This window comes from Xenopus laevis, chromosome 4S, assembly GCF_017654675.1.
Source record: "Xenopus laevis strain J_2021 chromosome 4S, Xenopus_laevis_v10.1, whole genome shotgun sequence".
Taxonomy (NCBI): domain Eukaryota; kingdom Metazoa; phylum Chordata; class Amphibia; order Anura; family Pipidae; genus Xenopus; species Xenopus laevis.
The window spans coordinates 101605813-101621460 of record NC_054378.1 but is presented as its reverse complement, the minus strand read 5'-3'; the positions used below and the strand labels follow the sequence as shown (position 1 = coordinate 101621460).

The 15648-nt window shown below is 40.3% G+C and overlaps 1 protein-coding gene across 3 annotated transcripts in view; it reads left to right on the top strand.

The window, feature by feature from the left end:
• tptep2-csnk1e.S (TPTEP2-CSNK1E readthrough S homeolog) overlaps positions 1–12405 on the top strand; it is a 39259-nt gene extending 26854 nt beyond the window's left edge. For all 3 annotated transcript variants that reach the window (XM_018261257.2, XM_018261258.2, XM_041561654.1), the window contains exons 4-11: positions 502–650; positions 2273–2501; positions 2679–2849; positions 6014–6162; positions 6544–6736; positions 7657–7796; positions 8989–9050; positions 11122–12405. In XM_018261257.2, the coding sequence (XP_018116746.1) occupies positions 502–650; positions 2273–2501; positions 2679–2849; positions 6014–6162; positions 6544–6736; positions 7657–7796; positions 8989–9021 (1064 nt within the window). In that variant the 3' untranslated portion in view covers positions 9022–9050; positions 11122–12405. The remainder of the gene's footprint in view (positions 1–501; positions 651–2272; positions 2502–2678; positions 2850–6013; positions 6163–6543; positions 6737–7656; positions 7797–8988; positions 9051–11121) is intronic.
• Positions 12406–15648: the final 3243 nt, after the last annotated feature.

Sequence of the window (15648 nt, the reverse complement as noted above, 5' to 3'; positions counted from 1 at the left end):
GTCCAAAAAGGAAGTAACAGGGAGAGTTGTCAGTAACGGGCATACTTTTAGTTTGGGGATTAGCTATAGGAGAGGTGCTGCTTGTTTAGCTGAAGTAGTGTTTGTTCTAATTATACCTGATTCAGCCGCATAGCAGTAGGGCATACTTTAAGCTATGATCATTTAAAAAGCTGCATTATTATTTATACAAGGGGCAATTTTGTATTTTTGCTGTGCACAAAATATTCTTTCATCTCCAAGCAGTCATTTGGGAAATCATTTCAACATCTACAAGCCAAGAAAATGTACTTTGAAGAGATTAAGGGGAGTTGCCCAGTCCTGCCTTGGCATGTGGAATAGAGATACCTAAAATCAGTGAAATTTTGATCCTGCCATTCCACACCCCTTCTTCTTAATATCACACACACATATGCTGATCATTTTTCTTCTGCTGTATTCTATGAATATGGGGAAAGTGCATTGCCATGCTGTGAATTTACATTTCCATCTTGTGTCTTGCAGTGGGGATCCCTTCCATCAAATGGTGTGGAGCAGAGGGCGACTACAATGTCATGGTGATGGAGCTACTGGGCCCAAGCTTGGAGGATCTCTTTAATTTCTGCTCCCGCAAATTTAGCTTAAAGACTGTACTTCTCTTGGCAGATCAGATGGTAAATAGACTGTATTAGACTATATTATCAGGGTCACTGATCTGCCCTTGCCAAGCTATGTTTACTTTTGTGTAGGGATGCACCGTATCCACTATTTTGGATTCAGCCGAACCCCCGAATCCATCATGAAAGATTCAGCCGAATACTGAATTAATCCTAATTTGCATAAGCAAATTAGTGTTTGGAAGGGGAAAACATTTTTTACTTCCTTGTTTGTGACAGTCACGTGATTTCCCTCCCTGCCCCTAATTTGCATATGCAAATTAGGATTCGGATTCTGTTCGGCTGGACAGAAGGATTCGGCCAAATCCTGCTGAAAAAGGCTGAATCCCGAACCGAATCCTGGATTCGGTGCATCCCTAAATTTGTGCCTATAACGCCTACTGAATTTCGAAGAAACAAATTGTTTTTGTGAGCGTAGAATGTTTCCTTTTTTAATATTAATGTTGTGTTTTCATTATCAGCCACAGCCTCATCTTTTGGCCATAAATATATCGCCCTGTTCCCCTTTTCTGAATGCCATAATAAAGTAGTTCCCAAGTCCATATTGTTTTGTATCCTAAATCCAATATATCTTATAGGGGGGCTCCTTTCCTAGCAGATGAGTTAGAACTCACTCAAATAATGGAACAAACAAAATCTAACAAAATAATTGCCTTTAGCACAAATTCTGCATGTAGAGAGACAGGATTTCTGATGATTTTAATAGTGAGCTCTAATACATCATCTAGGCAAAAGGAGCCCCTCTATAAGATATATTGGATCTCTCAATGAATATCACCCAACTGCTGCATGAAGACAGAATGAAGAGAGAGGGATAGTGAAGATTAAAGGAGAAGGAAAGCTTAAAACTAAGTAAGCCTTATCAGAAAGGTCCACCTAAATATGCCAGTAAAACCCTCAAAGTAGTGCTGCTCTGAGTCCTCTATCAAAAGAAACACTTCATTTCTTTCCTTCTATTTTGTACACATGGGCTTCTGTATCAGACTTCCTTCCTTCAGTTTAAACCTCCTTGTCCTGGGCAAGAGCATGCTCAGTTTGCTCCTCTTTTCCCCCTCCTTTTCTCTTCTGTAATCTGAGCCCAAAGCTATAAATAAGCAGGGAGAGACTCGGGCAGGAAGTGATGTCACACCAAGCTAATACTGCAGCTGCTATCCTAAACAGAGAGCTTCTAGAGCTTTTTATTTAAGTATGGTAAAACATTCATAAATATAGCATTCTAGCTTGCACTATTGCAGCTAATTTATTAGCAATAAAATGCCTCTGTAGCTTTCCTTCTCCTTTAACTAGATTATTTCAGAAACCGTACATCATTTTTAATTGATTGTAATTAGAACGTTTATTTCAGTATGATGAAGCTTATATTACATTTTCATTTACGCGATAGTTCCCCTGTAAGACCGCAAATACATATACACCCCAAAGCTCTTTAAGATGGGATTTCAGGTGTTTAAGGGAGAACAAATCACCTGTCTCGCCCTAATATGCTTTCAGACTGAGCCACTTGGACTGGATGTTCCTTCAAATGCACACTTGGGCTCAGTATTTGTGTTTTCTCCATTTGCATTGGACATAGCCATTACATTTGTGATGAACTACTCTCTTTATCCGCTATTTTACAGATAAGCCGTATTGAATACATCCATTCCAAGAACTTCATACACAGAGATGTAAAACCAGATAACTTCCTGATGGGGCTTGGTAAAAAGGGCAACCTAGTCTACATTATTGATTTTGGACTTGCCAAGAAATACCGTGATGCTCGAACACACCAGCACATCCCTTACAGAGAAAACAAGAACCTGACAGGAACCGCCAGATATGCCTCTATTAATACCCATTTGGGGATAGGTGGGTGAATTCACTTGTTTTGGTTTGTTTCTTCAGAGTGACACTGCTGCGCACTACTCGGCATTAATTAGATTTAGCAGAAAACAGTACATTGCTACATAAACCTGCATCAGCAAGTATCTTATTGATGTATGTATGGACTATATGGTGGTGATTTTTTTTCTTTTGTTTTAATAGAGCAAAGTCGGCGTGATGACTTGGAGAGTCTGGGATATGTGCTTATGTACTTTAATCTGGGCTCTCTGCCCTGGCAAGGCCTCAAGGCTGCAACCAAACGTCAGAAGTATGAACGCATCAGCGAGAAGAAAATGTCTACACCTATTGAGGTTTTGTGCAAAGGTTACCCCTGTAAGTTCTACTCATTCCATTAACAATAAATCTCCCTGCAGTTATTTGTGGGATGGGAAAGATGAACATGGATCTGTAGGTATAATACGACTACAGATTCCGATACTTCCAATAGGACTTGACTCGTCCTTTGTTCTGAAAAAGGCTGCCGTACAGCACAATGTTACTGTTTGTAGAAAGCTGGTGACCATTTGCATCCAGTAATTCATTGTTTGGAAACCGATCCGCACACACTCAATTGAATGCAGTCGGGGAATATACCCCTTTTATTATGCCACCAGTAATTCGCACACACTCAATTAATGCAGTCGGGGAATATACCGCTTTTATTATGCCACCAGTAATTCCAGAATTACTGGTGGCATAATAAAATGGGTATATTCCCCGACTGCATTCAATTGAGTGTGTGCGGATCTGTTTCCAAACATTCGCTGTTACTAGGGGACCCTACCTGTCCTACAGTTGACTAGCACCAATAACGTAATTAGGTGGGGGTGGGCCCTGGTGCAGGCCGTGCTGCCAAGCCCCCCTCCACACCAATTTTTGACTGCAGCCATCTAGTGGGGCAGGTTCTTCCGGGGGGCCCTGGTCGAATTGCACCCCCTGCTCCCTGGGTAGTTACGCCACTGACTAGCACCACCATTGCAGTGGAAGTGGAGTACAGGTGTGCGGCAGAAGTCCTACACTGTGACCATTTACATCCAGTCATGATGTGATCCAGCCATTGATCCTTTGTCTGCTTTTCTGCTAATCACCTGTGTTGAATATTATTCTGTGGAAGGTAACCATGTTTAGTGCACAAACTAATCCCAGAATGCACAACTGAATGAATCTGTAATTATAAACATACATGGCTTCCTAAAAGCAACTGAAATGGCTCTATTTCAGGTATTTTTATATCTAAAGTGAATAGGTCATCTTTTAATAATGCTGTTGCTCATGCAAGACAGTATCAAATATTTTCTTTCCAGACCTATGGCACCTTTGATTTTTTTTTCCTCTTCTTTTTTTGTGGCATTAACCCTTTATCTGAGCGTAGTAGTTGTCAAACTTTTTCAGTCCAAGCCCGGGGCCCTGCTTGGTCTTACCAAGGTTAAAAACCTAGGAAAACCACGGTTTCAAGTGGCCATCAAATAAATTCCCACCCTGACCTTCAGTCTGGGTCTTTGGGTGTATCTAGAAAAACAGACATCTCCACAAATATCATACTGGCCTCCAGGTTGAACCTGTGCCACTGCTACCAGCCAAACAAGGTGTGTCAGCCCCACAGCATACGGTTATCAACCATATAAGGGTCTAATATATTATTTGATCATCAACGTTTCTAAAAAGGTTTTAATGAACAATTAATCTTTTTATTTTATAGTTTACTTTTACATAAATTCTTCACTATAGAAAAAACATATATGCTTTTCATCCAAAACAATTCAAACAGCTGCCCTTACCCAGTCCAACTAGATAGAGTTGGGAAATTGATCTATGTCTGCAGTAATCTCTTTTTAAAGAGGACTTGATTCAGTCTATGGCATTGAGTGTGGGTAGTGAAGCTAAAGCCTTCACTGTAGTGGAAACTGGGTCAGGGAGCTTGTTCAGTTTGTAAAATGCCTTCTGTGATTTGCCATTATGCTGCTACCCTAGGGTTTTCTTACTTTGAGATTAGAGTACACAAAGTGCTGTGCGTGTTGATGTGAATTACCTAGCTTTTCCACAATGTGAAACGCATAATGCTTTCTGCTGGCTGGTTTCCTTTAGATAGCAATTGTTCTTTATTGCCGAATCACCACTATGGGCTTAAAGGAACACCAAAAAATGATAACATTTTAGGGATAGACTGGTTTTCTTTAGATATGTAGAATCTGGTATGACTCTGTTGGAAGAAATATTTATATATTTGTTAGATGAGGCATTGCACTCCTGGGAATTTTACAAAATATTTATACTTTATTCCATGTTTGATAAAAATCAGCGTTTTGAACCAGAATGCTCGGGACCTGGGCTTTTCTGGATAACCGATATTTTCATAATTTGGATATTCACCTATTCACCTATCTAGTAGAAAATCATGTAAACATTAAATAAACCCAATAGGCTGCTAGTATTGCTTCCAATAAGGATTAATTATATCTTAGTTGGGATCAAGTACACGGTACTGTTTTATTATTACAGAGAAAAAAGGAAATTATTATATATATTTCGTAATTTGGATCTTTCTGGATAACGGGTTTCCAGATAACAGATCTCGTGTGTGTGTGTGTATATATATATGTATATATATGTATATGTATATGTATATGTGTGTATATGTGTATATATATATATATATATATATATATATATATATATATATATATATATATATATATATATATATATGTGTGTGTGCTCTTTAATATAACATTTCTTATGGACTTGCGTAAGATGCAGCAATTTTCCATATATTGCACACAGTTCAGAGGGCTACACATAGAGTGCTAGTTTGGTTTAAAAAGCCTCACTGTTTGTGTCTTGGAATATACTAATGATTCTACTGGTCTGTGTGTACTGTTTTGTATAATGTGTCCTGCAACCACCTCTGCTGCCCCTTCCCTCCTCTGCCTCTCCCACTTACCCCTCCTTCTTTCTTCTTCCCCTCCCCTTGTCTCCTGCATTGCCCTCACCTCCCCCTTCCTTCACAAATACCAATGGTAAAAACTTGAGGTTTGAACAAACTTTGCCTCCCCCTAACAGAAAATTGTTCTATTTGCAGTGCAGTGAGTGAAGCCTCAGGGCTGGGTTTTGTTTTAACTCTGGTAAAAATAGTTGCACTTCTTTAGTTATAGGGGGGCGGCTTCATAGTACTGGTGTTGGATCTGTTATCCAAAATGCTTTGGTCAGGGGGCTTTCCGAATAAAGTCTTTCCGCAATTTGGATCTTCATAATTTTGTTTATAAAAAAAACCTCATTGAACATTAAATAAACTCGATAGGAATAGGGAGGTTTCCTTTCCTTGACCTTTATTTTTCCTTGATATTGGATCTCATATCTGTAGTTTAATCCTGCAGTTGTATAGAGACAGATCCTTTGCTCTTTGTAGTACTGCTGTTTTCTCTATTTACAACAGTCTCTATTTTAAAAGCAGAATAATTACATGAATGTGACTAATCAGTTGTTTCTTGCTTTTGCAGCGGAGTTCTCAACATATTTGAATTTCTGCCGTTCTCTGCGATTTGATGACAAGCCAGACTATTCCTATCTAAGGCAGCTTTTCCGCAACCTCTTCCATCGGCAAGGCTTCTCCTACGACTATGTGTTTGACTGGAACATGCTTAAATTTGTAAGCATCCTATGGGCTTAGGCAGTTGCATTGCTTACCGTAGATATTAAATCAGAACAATGTATAACGATGAGACTTAACTGTATACCGGATTCACTTGTGACCTGCTCCTGCTGGAGCTGCACAGAAAAAAGGTCCCATAGTCAATCTATACAGTTATTCATTGTAATATGCTATTAGTGGTAATACGGTACCATTATTGAGTGAATCATGTGATACACCACTGCTGAACCAAAGTGACTGGACTATTTCCCAGTCATTGGCAATTTATGTTCTTCTCCCTGGCAGCCGTAACAGTCCGTTATGTGTTGGATAAAGAATGTGTTTGCTAGCTGAACCAATACATATTCTTTAGGTATTAATGTTTTGTGTGATATGTAGGGTGCTGCTAGGAATCCAGAGGATTTGGACAGGGACAGGAGAGAGCATGATAGAGAAGAAAGAATGGGACAGCTCAGGGGTTCTGCTACTCGAGCTCTTCCCCCAGCTCCTCCTGCAGGTGCAGCCCCCAATCGCCTAAGAAATGGTGGAGAACCAGTAGCCTCCACCCCAGCATCAAGAATTCAGCAGAGTGGTAAGTAAAAGCAAGGAGGGGAGAGCTCTCTGAGCAAACGATAAATTATATAGATACACTAAGTGAAAAAATGTTTCATTGACTTTTTATTAATATTTCTTAAAACCTACATCGTTGTGATTTGTTTTACTCAGAGCATTATTTGCCTGCGTATATCTATTTATACTCGTAGGAGTTGCCATACTGGTTATGCTGACAATGAGCAGCCCAGTTATGACTGGTCGGTGGAACACTTTTTATTGCTAAGGTCCATATTAAAAGGAGATGCAGTCAACATAAGTTTAAGCATATATACACGGTTCTGTATGTCCCAGATAAATGACAACGATGCAGACAGCGTGGCCGTTTAAGGATCCAAAATGGTAGCAAGTTGCAATACTGTATAGCTGCTTTATAACCAGTTCATGCCCCCTGCTGAACACAACGTTGTATTTAGCATGCACCCTCCTTACCATACAGATCATTGATGTGCAATGTTCAGCCTTTCCCCTTGTTGAATGAGGGCAAGGCAAACAAATCCCCAGTCGACAGTTAAGATTGCAATTTGCAGCATTTAAACAGGTGTCCTCTTTGGCCTTTATTTATAGCCAGTAAATGTTCTCGGTTACTCTGTTTCCCCAAGCTTAACCATTTGGCTATTGGACATGGGCCCGCTATTTCCCCGCTGTTGTATATGTGCTAAGTCGATCCACTGCCTTCAACACTTAGTGAGTGTATAAGATGTGTGTAAGCATACTTAGCATTTCCTTCCCAAAATTCACTTTGTATGTGTGTTGACAGACTAATCGTGTACATGTCAGTGCACACATTGAAGATGTTGAGGGCAGCATTAAGGATGCCAAGCTCCACCTTTTTCTCAGGAACCTTATGTATTGATAAATGCCCTCTGAAAATGACATTCAGTGCCCTGCCTTTTCCAGGTAACACTTCACCAAGGGCCATTTCACGGGTGGACAGAGAACGCAAAGTCAGCATGAGGTTACATCGAGGAGCCCCAGCAAATGTCTCTTCCTCGGATCTCACAGGAAGACAAGAAGTGTCACGGATCTCAGCATCACAGGTGAGCACACGCAGGTGTAAGGCAGATCCTTGCTTGTTTTACTGGTGGTTATAGGAATCATCCACTCCTGCGTGCACTCCACCATTTAAAGTGGACCTGTCACCCAGACATAAAAAGCTGGATATTAAAAGTCCTTTTAAAATTAAAAATGAAATCCAAATTCTTTTTTTCATTAAAGCATTCAAAGCTGTTGTAAACTCATTTAAAAATCTCAGCTGTCAATCAAATATTGCCTGTCCCTCCTCTATACCTTAAGGTGGCCATAGACTTAACAATGATCTTTCTTGGAAAACATATTTCCAAGAAAGATTGTTCGTTTCAATACACACGTGTAAAGCTGAATCGTCAGATATACAGGTAGAAACAATAGAATTCTACCTGTATCTGACGATTCAGCACTAACAAAGGTCCATGTTTGGGTGTCTTCAAAGGCACCCAATAAAAATTTTCCAGCCCGATCGACAAGCCGACCGATATCCAAATATTCTGCCGATATTGGTTGGCTCTTTTCCCACCATACACTCACCGAAATTTTGTTTCGTACTATATTATCTGTGCATCTATGGCCACCTTTAGGCATAGAGGCGGGGCAGGCAATTACTTTCACTTTCCATTTAGTGTCACTGCTCTCCCCACATTCCCCTAGTTCTCTTCACCATTTAATTGTGTAACCAGGGCATGGGGATGGACATCAGGTCCCCCATTCTGGTGCACAAACGAGATTCTGAGATGATGCAAGGCTTGTCTTAATAACAGTGTCCACAAAATGGCTCCTGCCTGCTTGCTATGATTATTATTCCCAGACCTAAGGAAACAAGATTCAAATAATTCATATAGTGTAATTAAAGTGTATTTTGCTTGAGTAATGTGATAAAATAGGATTTGGAATAATTTTGTGCAGGTGACACGTCCCCTTTAAGTTATCCACCCCTTTAAGTTATCCACAATTGTTTCCTTGAGCACTTATCTAGCATTGCCTGAGGCAAATATTTGGGTGCTTTTACTTAGTACCAGACCTGATTAGTTAATTGAACCAGTGATACAAAATAAACCCCCGTAGTTCATTTTCTCTTGTTTTGAGAATGGACTAATAAACTAAAGAATATGCAGCCATCTCCGTTTTGCTGTGAGTATCTATATTTGCTTATCCAAGTATAACACAAGCTGATTGTTCTTTGTGGTTCCCTTGCAGGCCAGTGTGCCGTTTGACCACCTTGGGAAATGAGTGCTGCCACTGGACCAATGTTTGCTTAGGTGAGTCTCACTCTTTGTATTGTACAACACATACACAGTACTATTACAGTGGTAATATGGTAAAGTCATGTTTAATATGCAAGTAGCCTGTGGGAATCACAGCAGAGGTGTACCAGGACCCTCCCTGCTGGCCGTTGATAACTCTTAACTGAAGTGAAGACAACAGTTCAGTGTGAAAATAAAAACTGGGTATATAGATAGGCTGTGCAAAATAAAAAAATGTTTCTAATATAGTTAGGCAAAAATGTAATGTGTAAAGACTGGAGTGACTGGATGTTTTCAGCTCTCTAACTCTGAGTTAGTCAGCGACTTGAAGGGGGGCCACATGGGACTTAACGGTTCAGTGAGTTTGCAATTGATCCTCGGCATGCAGCTCAGATTCAAAAGCAACAGTTATGACCCATGTGGGACCCCCCAAGCCACTGATTGGTTACTGCCTGGTAACCAATTAGTGGAAACCAAGTGAGCTGCAAAGCAGGAAGCGTTCTGGCTATTATGTTACACATTCAGTCACTCCAGCCTCAGTTTTTTGCATTCATTTTGTGTTGCTATAGGTGACAAATTACTGGAGCAAACATTACACCTTTTATTACATAACCCCTTAAAGGAATTGTTCAGTATAAAAATAAAAACTGGGTAAATAGGCAAAATAAAAAATGTTTCTAATATAGTTAGCCAAAAATGTAATGTATAAAGATACATTACATTTTTGGCTAACTATATTAGAAACATTTTTTATTTTGCCTATTTACCCAGTTTTTATTTTTATACTGAACAATTCCTTTAAGGGGTTATGTAATAAAAGGTGTAATGTTTGCTCCAGTAATTTGTCACCTATAGCAACACAAAATGAATGCAAAAAACTGAGGGATATTACGAGCTACAGTAAACAAGAGCATGAGTGCAGAAAAGTGCCAGTACCAATAGGGTTCCATAATGCAAATATAGAAATCCACTCTGCACACCAAGGAATGGTATGGAGTGCAGTATGGATTTCTATATTTGCACCTGTAGCAGCCAGTTTGCAGTAAAAGCACCCTCAACAACATATAGAATAGGAATATTTGTTTAACATATATATGGCTAAACTGTGGTGTTTCTCCAGTTATTCTACTTGCATTTGCCGGTCACTGCTGACATTGGACAGATTTTAGGCATAAATGCACCCTTGATTATGACTCATTAATAAACAATGGGCAAATTTGCACCTGGACAGTAACGCATGGCAACCAATCATGTTTGCTTTATTGTTCAACCTGCAGCTGATTGGAAAAAAACCCATACTTATTGGTTGCTATGAGTAACTGCCCATGTGCAGATTTGCCCAGTGTTTATAAATACGGTAAGCCCCAGTGTTTTCATTCTGAAATAAGCCTCTGTCTCCATTCCGTAATTTGTCTTGTGTGTGCAGTGACTGGTGAATGCAACTGAAGCAGGAGCCAGCAACAGGATCAGTCTCTGGAGTTTCCACCACCAGAGGGATTAATCCCGAAATCAGCAACATTTTATTGATCACTACTAAATTATGGAATTAAGTTTCACGATCCTAATAAGTACATGTCCCAGTCAGCTGTTAAAGTCCAGTTTTGCCTTTGAAAACAAGGGAAGAACAATACCCCAGAAGGGAGCGTTCACTAAGTTTCAGTACCGTTGCATGCGCTTCCTTATGGGTTTGTTTCTTTTATTATGGCTGCCAGGCAAGCATGCAGGTAGCTACCGTATATACTCGAGTATAAGCCGAGTTTTTCAGCCCCCAAAATATGCTGAAAAACTCTACCTCGGCTTATACTCGAGTCAAGCGCAAAAACGGTCGCCGGTGTCCAAAAACGAGACGCCGGCACCTCCAATGGGAGCAGAAACCCTCAATTTTTTGATTGAAACTTACCAGAAGCTGCTGCATTTCTCACCCTCTGCTTATACTCGAGTCAATAAACTTTCCCAGTTTTTGGAGGTAAAATTAGGTACCTCGGCTTATACTCGGGACGGCTTATACTCGAGTATATACGGTAAATTCTAATAAAGTTCCTTTTGCCTGGAAATTGATTGTTTTTCGTTTTTCTTCTCTCCCCAGTGTCTTCACTGTATTTCATTTTCTTTTAAAGACGACAGATTTTAATTTTTAAATGTTTTCCTGCCAATGAAGAGAGCCATGGCCAAGGTGCTGGTTCAGGCGCAGGAGATGAAGAACTTGCGTGCCTAGGAGGAGACTTGGCTTCCCCCTGAATATACTGGCAGTCCAGGACAGCGGATCTTCTTCCTGCTTTCTACAAACTGAACACTACATATAGATATATTATGTATATATTTTTTTCTTTTATTTTTTAGCTGATGTCCCTTATTTTTCTTCCTCCACCCCCCCCCCCCCAAAAAAAGTTTCTTGACATGTAAGATTCTAGCTGTATAGTTTTTCTTTTGGTGTAACAGAAGGAAGGCTGAGCTCAGGGAGTAGTCCAGCCCTTTGTGACTCTGTGGTCAGCACAGAACTTAGAAACAGCCTGTGTTTTGACTCATCCACTTTTCTCTTGACAAAGGCGAGACGCATGCAGTTTTCTGTTGATTTGGCCTTTTTTCAGCTATAAAAAGGTACTGGAGGTTGGAACCCCATTGTGCCTCCTTTCCGTGTGGATCCACAGTGGAGACAGAGCTTATTTTTAATATCTTCTCCTTCCTGGAACTCTTGTGGAAGGTGAATTTTTCTGGCAAAGGGGCGACTTGCTTAAACAGCTGGTGGTCCTGGCTGTTCCGGCAGTTTTATTTGTAGGTCATAAAGTATTTTAGTAGTAGGTTTATTGTTGGGTATGTCCCGCTGTGGCTGCTAGTGGTTTGTGATTTAATGCTTTTGAAACTTTAAAAAAAAGGAAAAAATGCATACAACTCCTCCCCATTCCCCCTTCTCCTGTGGTGATGAGACTGGGTGTGTATGGCTGCATTCTGGCTTTCCTAAAGAAGACTGTGAAGGTGCACAAGATGTTTAAGGATTGTATATTACACAAGGGGTCAGGGAGGCCCTGCATGGCGGGATTCTGTGGAAGCTACTGTTTCCCACCATGTCCTGGACAATGCCTATCCTGTACCACTAGATGGAGCCGTGTAGCTACTTCTCTCTCACAGCCTAAAACAAAAAAAAACCTTCAATATTTAACAAGTTTTGTTTTCCTAATTTATTTACAATATTTTCTTTTTTTATTTGTGGTAACTTTATACTTTATAATTTTAAATAAAAACTGCAAAAAATCCATATTGGGGGGAAAAATGCAACTTTTGGGGGGGGTTTTGTACTTCCCGTGTAAATAGACTTTTTCAGCTTTAATGTGTTTGTTAATTTGAGGTAATAAAGTAGAAAATCATAAAGTGAGTTAAGTGAAGCAAGTTTTTGTGTTGGTGGGCTAGGATATTTGAACTAAATTGCCTAAATTAAAGGTTTCTCTTTGTCAGGGACACCCTAGGATGAAGGTAGCTGAATAGGGTAATGATTGCATCACAAACAACCTATTGGGAGAATTCCGCATCAATGACTGAGTGCAGAACTTGGCCAATGGGATTTTCTAAACTGCCAGTTGATGTTCAGGCCAATCCTCATCTGCATACATGGTATAGTCCTGCACCATTTAAAGTACCCAAGGAATAGCCGCAGAGCGGTCAGGTTTAGTGCAGAAAGTTCCCAATTCCGTGACCATGTGGGTACCAGGATAAGGTGCAGGCATGGTACCTCCCCTGTTTGCTGTTCTGATGCCAGAGTGTTGTCGCTTCTGGTTTTGTGGTTCCCAGGTTGGAAAGAAATGCAAATATTTGTGGTCCGACCAGACCCATGTAGGACTTTAAAGGGGTGGTTCACCTTTAAGTTAACCTTAGTATGTTATTGAATAGATGTTTAATATGTTATACAGGTATGGGACCTGTTATCCAGAAAATCAATTAAACATTAATTAAACCCAATAGGCTGGTTCTGCTTCCAATAAGGATTAATTATATTTTAGTTGGGATCAAGTACAAGGTACTTTTTATTATTACAGAGAAAAAGGGAATCATTTTTACAAATCTGGATTATTTGGATAAAATAAAGTGTCTGGGAACTTTCTGGATAAAGGCTTTCCGGATAACTGATCCCATACCTGTATACCAATTCTAAAGGCCCTCATACACGGGCCGATAAAAGTTGCCGAGAGACTGAGTTGGCAGCTTATTGGCCGGTGTGTGGGGCCATCCGACGGGCATCCATGATCGAAATCTGGGCAAAAGTCTGGCAGATGTTGTTCGGGCAGGGTAACAAATCCCGTTGGATCGCGGCCGCATCTGTTCATTGATGTGGTCCCGCAATCTGACCATAATTATTGGCAGCATTATGATCCGATCTTTGGGCCCTAAGGATCAGCCTGGTATTGCCCACCAAAATGTGGGCATATCGGGGAAAGATGTGCTCGTTTTGGCAACATCGCCAAACAAGCATATCTCCCTGTGTATGGCCACCTTGGACTTCATTATTGGTGTTTCTACTTTTTGAACTATTTTTCTCCTTTTGTCCAGCTTTCAAATGTGAGTCACTGTCCCAATCTAAAAAAAAAATGCTATGTAAGGCGACAAACTTACTGTTATTGCTATTTTTGATCACTCATTTGCAGCTGTCGGCCCTGTGTACCTGCGGGTACATTAGAAGACATTTATTTTCTTAAACATACAAATTGGCTGTATTGAACTTCAATCTTGTTAATGAAATGATTTGTATTCTTAAGGTTGTGTTTGTACAGGCCAATTATGAAGAGTAGCGCAGCGGAGCTGTCACCATCTTCTGGTTCCTGGCGGAAGTGAGCGACGGCACTGAGCTTTTTCGCGCATGCGCAGTTGGGACGATTCTGGTATTTGTGCCTACTGCACATGCGTGGAAAGCCCTGAATATAGTAAAAGTAGAGTATCCGAAGATACAGAAGATGACGCCGAAGAGCGCTGCGCTACTCTGCAAGGTACATGACAGGGATACTTTTTCCAGTATCCAGTTTTACTAAGGAGGGAGAAAGCTTTGAGGGGGGCCAATGGACGGAAGGGGATGGGGATTTTTTTTTTTAACAGGTATTCTTTTTATTGAGTTTCAAAATAAAATAGAAGAAAAAAGTGGGGGAAAGGGAGGGGGGAATTTACAGCAGTGGTTGTGTTCAAACATATACTAATAACATATGCAATAGACATCACATGAAATCTTATTTATTTTAAGCAAACATCATAAGAACATTTACACGTGCGCCTCCAGCCAGGTACCCCATATATTGTCATTTTTCAGGTTGACCCCTGGCCTTGTAGGTAAGTTTAATAAGAGGTAGCATTTCATTGACATACTCTAGCCAAGCTCTTTTCTGCAGAGACCAAGGGGCCATCCATCGAATCACTATAATTTTTTTTAGTATAACCAGTATTCTTTCATAATATTTAAGTAACAGGTCGTCTATCAACCCCAGGAAACACACCTCAGGGGAATGAATGGGAGGAAGGGCTAGTGTATCTTAAGTGTTTGGTGACTTTGGCCCAGTATCTCTGAACTATGGGACATGCCCATATTATGTGCAAATATGACCCATCCCTGTCTCCACACCTTTTACATAGAGCTAAGGGGATTTGTCCCATTCTGTGCAATTTATTCGGGGTTAAATAAATTCTCAGGAGAAACTTATACTGGATCAACCTATCGGGGATGGGGATTTTTAATTAAGGGGTTTAGTACTCCTTTAAGAGTGGCTTGGATGATGGACTTTGTCTTTTTTCGACCCAATTTAACTATGTAACCAGTCACTACACTAGAAATGCCCAGTTGGCTCAGCTAACTAATTACGGGATAGCTCCCAACTGAAGGACAAAATGCAGAGGTGTGCAAAATTTGGGCGGAAACCAACATTTTTTAAATCCACAATACAGTGTTTCCCCCCAGAATTTTAGTTGTGCCAACTGCAATTGATCCTAATAAGTCAAAATGAATACAACTGCACGTGTGGGTTTTCACAAACCAGGTGAAAATTGTGGTTAACAATATTGGAGAGGATATTGTGTCACTTCTGTCATGCATAAAATGGCATGACCCACTGTAGGAATTATTCCCACATATACACAGATTTACTGTTTGAGGAACGAAAAGATTATTTTGCATATAAATAAGTATAAGAGCATTTGGGATTTTCTGCTGGCAATAGGTAAAATTGCTACTGCATGTCAGAGTCTGAACAACATCTGAGACTAAGCCATATTCATACTTTAAATCTGCTGTACAAGGTTGAAACATGTACTCACACTTTAAGGCAATGGAAACTCACTGTTGTAACCGCAAACGTTATAATAAATGACGTCTATGTAGGCCTGTGTGTCTGTAGGCGCCTCGCTGGGACACAGATCAAGTATATATAAAGAAAATACTGAACGTCAATAAATAACAATGGTGAATGCACCCTTTTAAACTGGTTATAGTATGTGCAGCAGGAGATATCTCAGAACTTTACAGGGTATATTTTTGGCTCAGAGAACCCTATGTGTGAGCCTGCAATAGAAATACAGAAGGCCTTGGCTGAAACAGTTGTTCCAAAGCTCACAGCAGCATAGCGCAAGCCTGAAACTAGTCAGG